General features: G+C 43.7%; 1 protein-coding gene across 1 annotated transcript in view; it reads left to right on the forward strand.

The window, feature by feature from the left end:
• The window catches only part of CATSPERB (cation channel sperm associated auxiliary subunit beta), a 153,748-nt gene that overhangs the window by 143,045 nt on the left and 8,094 nt on the right, over positions 1–2,609 (forward strand). Inside the window, exon 24 of the mRNA XM_013003687.1 lies at positions 318–418. Within this exon, the coding sequence (XP_012859141.1) occupies positions 318–418 (101 nt within the window). The remainder of the gene's footprint in view (positions 1–317; positions 419–2,609) is intronic.

The following is a 2,609-nucleotide window of genomic DNA, read 5'->3' on the forward strand; positions in this document are numbered from 1 at the left end:
AGTTAATATCCCCGGAGAGGATACGTAGTCTGTGCAGCTCAGGGTGGGGCATGGCGTGGGAATGGAAGAAACAGCCGGCTGGTTAAGATGGTCAGAGGACATGGCCTTCTTACGGATGCCCCTGTGGGCAAGGTGAGACACTGGTCCTAACTGACAGGAAAGAGATCTTCCTCACACTCCCGAGGAGCGCCAAGCGTGGGTCAAGGCCATTGAATTACGGGACAGAATCTTGCATTGTATCATCACTGTAACCCACATTCTAGGTATCGTGGGAAGAGAGCATGCATGTACCTAAACGATATTTCCTGTGTTTTTAGAACATTCTACACCACCAGAAATTGCAAAACTGCAAGCTTATTTAAAATCGAGTCTCAACGTGCCAGTGTATAATCCCGAAGGTCTCAACATCAGTATCCGGGTAAGCTCACAAAGTTTCTCTCCACTAGGAATTGAAATAAAACTTACCGTCACATCTAAGCGCAACAGCTAAGCACTCGTGGCGAACTGAAAGGCTGGTGGTTCAAACCCACTCAGCAGCTCCAGAGGAGAAAGGCCTGGGAATGTGGCCCCCTAACAATCCCAAAACCAAACTCTGCACGGAGTCAGTTCGGACTCCCAGCAGTGGAACTGCCCCTGTGAGGCTCCAGGACTGGAACTCTTTCCAGGGATAGAGAGCCGGACCTTTCTCCCTCAAAGATGGCCAGTGCTTACCAGCCCAATCCATAGCCACTACGCCACAGGCTAGGAAACCTATGGGACATGGGGTGGTTCTAGTCTCTCGTGCAGAGCTAACTCAATGGCACGTAAGAACAAATACCACTAGTATAGCTAGCCTGAGATAGAGAAAGTACACTCTGGCTTTATTAAAAGTAGATTGTGTTGTACTACATATGTAGGTCAAATTATACCTCACCTAGTGTCCTTTGATCTAGAGATATATTTGAATAGTGCAAATTACATGAACTTGTAATTTTCCCCAAGTATCACTTCCCATTTATTAGGAACTGAAGAGCAGGAACTTCCGATTTGTTTTCTTTAAAAAGGGCCAGAAATAAAAGTTCCTGCACCCTCAATAAGGAGCCGTGACAGTGCAATGGGTTATGTGTCTGACTGCCCACCACAAGGTCCACTGGACAAGCCCATCAGCCACTCTCTAAGAGAAAGAGGCGACTCTCTGCGCCATCAAGATCGACAGAAACCCACAGGAGAAGTTCCACTCTGTCCTGTGGGGTCACCATGACTCATACTCAACTAACTGGTAGTGATTCAAATGTTCCGAACCCCAAAATGTGCCTGTCAGAGTTCACACTTCTTTGTTAAAATTAAAATAGTCCAGTCCTGTTATAAGATGGCTTCTGCACAGCTTCTGCACCTGTGCACAGAAGCTTTATTAGGGGCTCATACAACTCTTATCACAATCCATACATACATCAATTGTGTAACGCACATTTGTCCATTCATTGCCCTCATCATTCTCAAAACATTTCCTCTCCACTTAAGCCCCCGGCATCAGGTCCTCATTTTTTCCCCTCCCTCCCTGCTCCCCCCTCCCTCATGAGCCCTTGATAATTTATAAATTGTTATTTTGTCATATCTTGCCCTGTCCGACGTCTCCCTTCACCCACTTTTCTGTTGTCTGTCCCCCAGAGAGGAGGTCACATATAGATCCTTGTAATCGGTTCCCTCTTTCCAACCCACTCTCCCTCTACCCTACCAGTATCGCCACTCACATCACTGGTCCTGAAGGGATCAAGAATTTTTCTTATAAAGAAACCTGGCGTCAACCTCACCTCTGAAATATTTAACATGAATTATCCGTCGACTTCTGTGTGTATGAAAATGTGTTCAACAATGTTTACTACATAATTTGAAGTAGAAAGCTTAGCTCTTCAAGATATGTATCAAAACTGCTAGGAAATGCTACCTTTTGGACACTGTAGATGGCACTCACACCTTCCATATATGTGCCTTTTCAATTTTTCTTTTTTTATTTTCCTCTCTTCTCAAGCTATGTTCCGGCTTTACATTATCCAATATGTAGTCTCTGTTTATCTCTGTAAATACTGTACAATCTCCCAGACCAAGAAGAAAAGCCACTGCCATCTAATCGATTCTAACTCAGAGTGACCCCACAGGACAGAGAGGAACTGCCCCTTTGGGTTTTCAGACTTTTAATTCTTTTAAAGGCTGCAGAGTGACTGGTGGGTTCAAACCACTGACTTTATGACTGCCAGGTCAATGTATCACCAACTAGCCACCATAGATCTTTAATACATTTTTCCCCCTGGGAACCCTTTAATGCCTAATTCTTTTTCAAATTTTTCTTACCTTTTTTGTCTTATCCTATAATTTGTGGGTCTGAATTCTTCTCGTGTTAGAACTAGGATGATAAACTAATAAATTGGTATAACAGATTTGCTGAATTTATAGTGGAACATCATTATCTAAGAAAATAGAGCTGATGGGGTCTATCCAGTAGAACTTTCTGAATCAGCACCTCAAACAACCCCAGGAATAAGCCTAAAAACCAAGACACCAAGGGAAAAAAATGTCTGTGATTGTTGGGCTGTGTTATCTAACATAATGGGATGGAAAGGGTGTTTTCTAAA

Source organism: Echinops telfairi, unplaced genomic scaffold, assembly GCF_000313985.2.
Source record: "Echinops telfairi isolate 266 unplaced genomic scaffold, ASM31398v2 ScPeMD7_18;HRSCAF=68, whole genome shotgun sequence".
Lineage (NCBI taxonomy): Eukaryota > Metazoa > Chordata > Mammalia > Afrosoricida > Tenrecidae > Echinops > Echinops telfairi.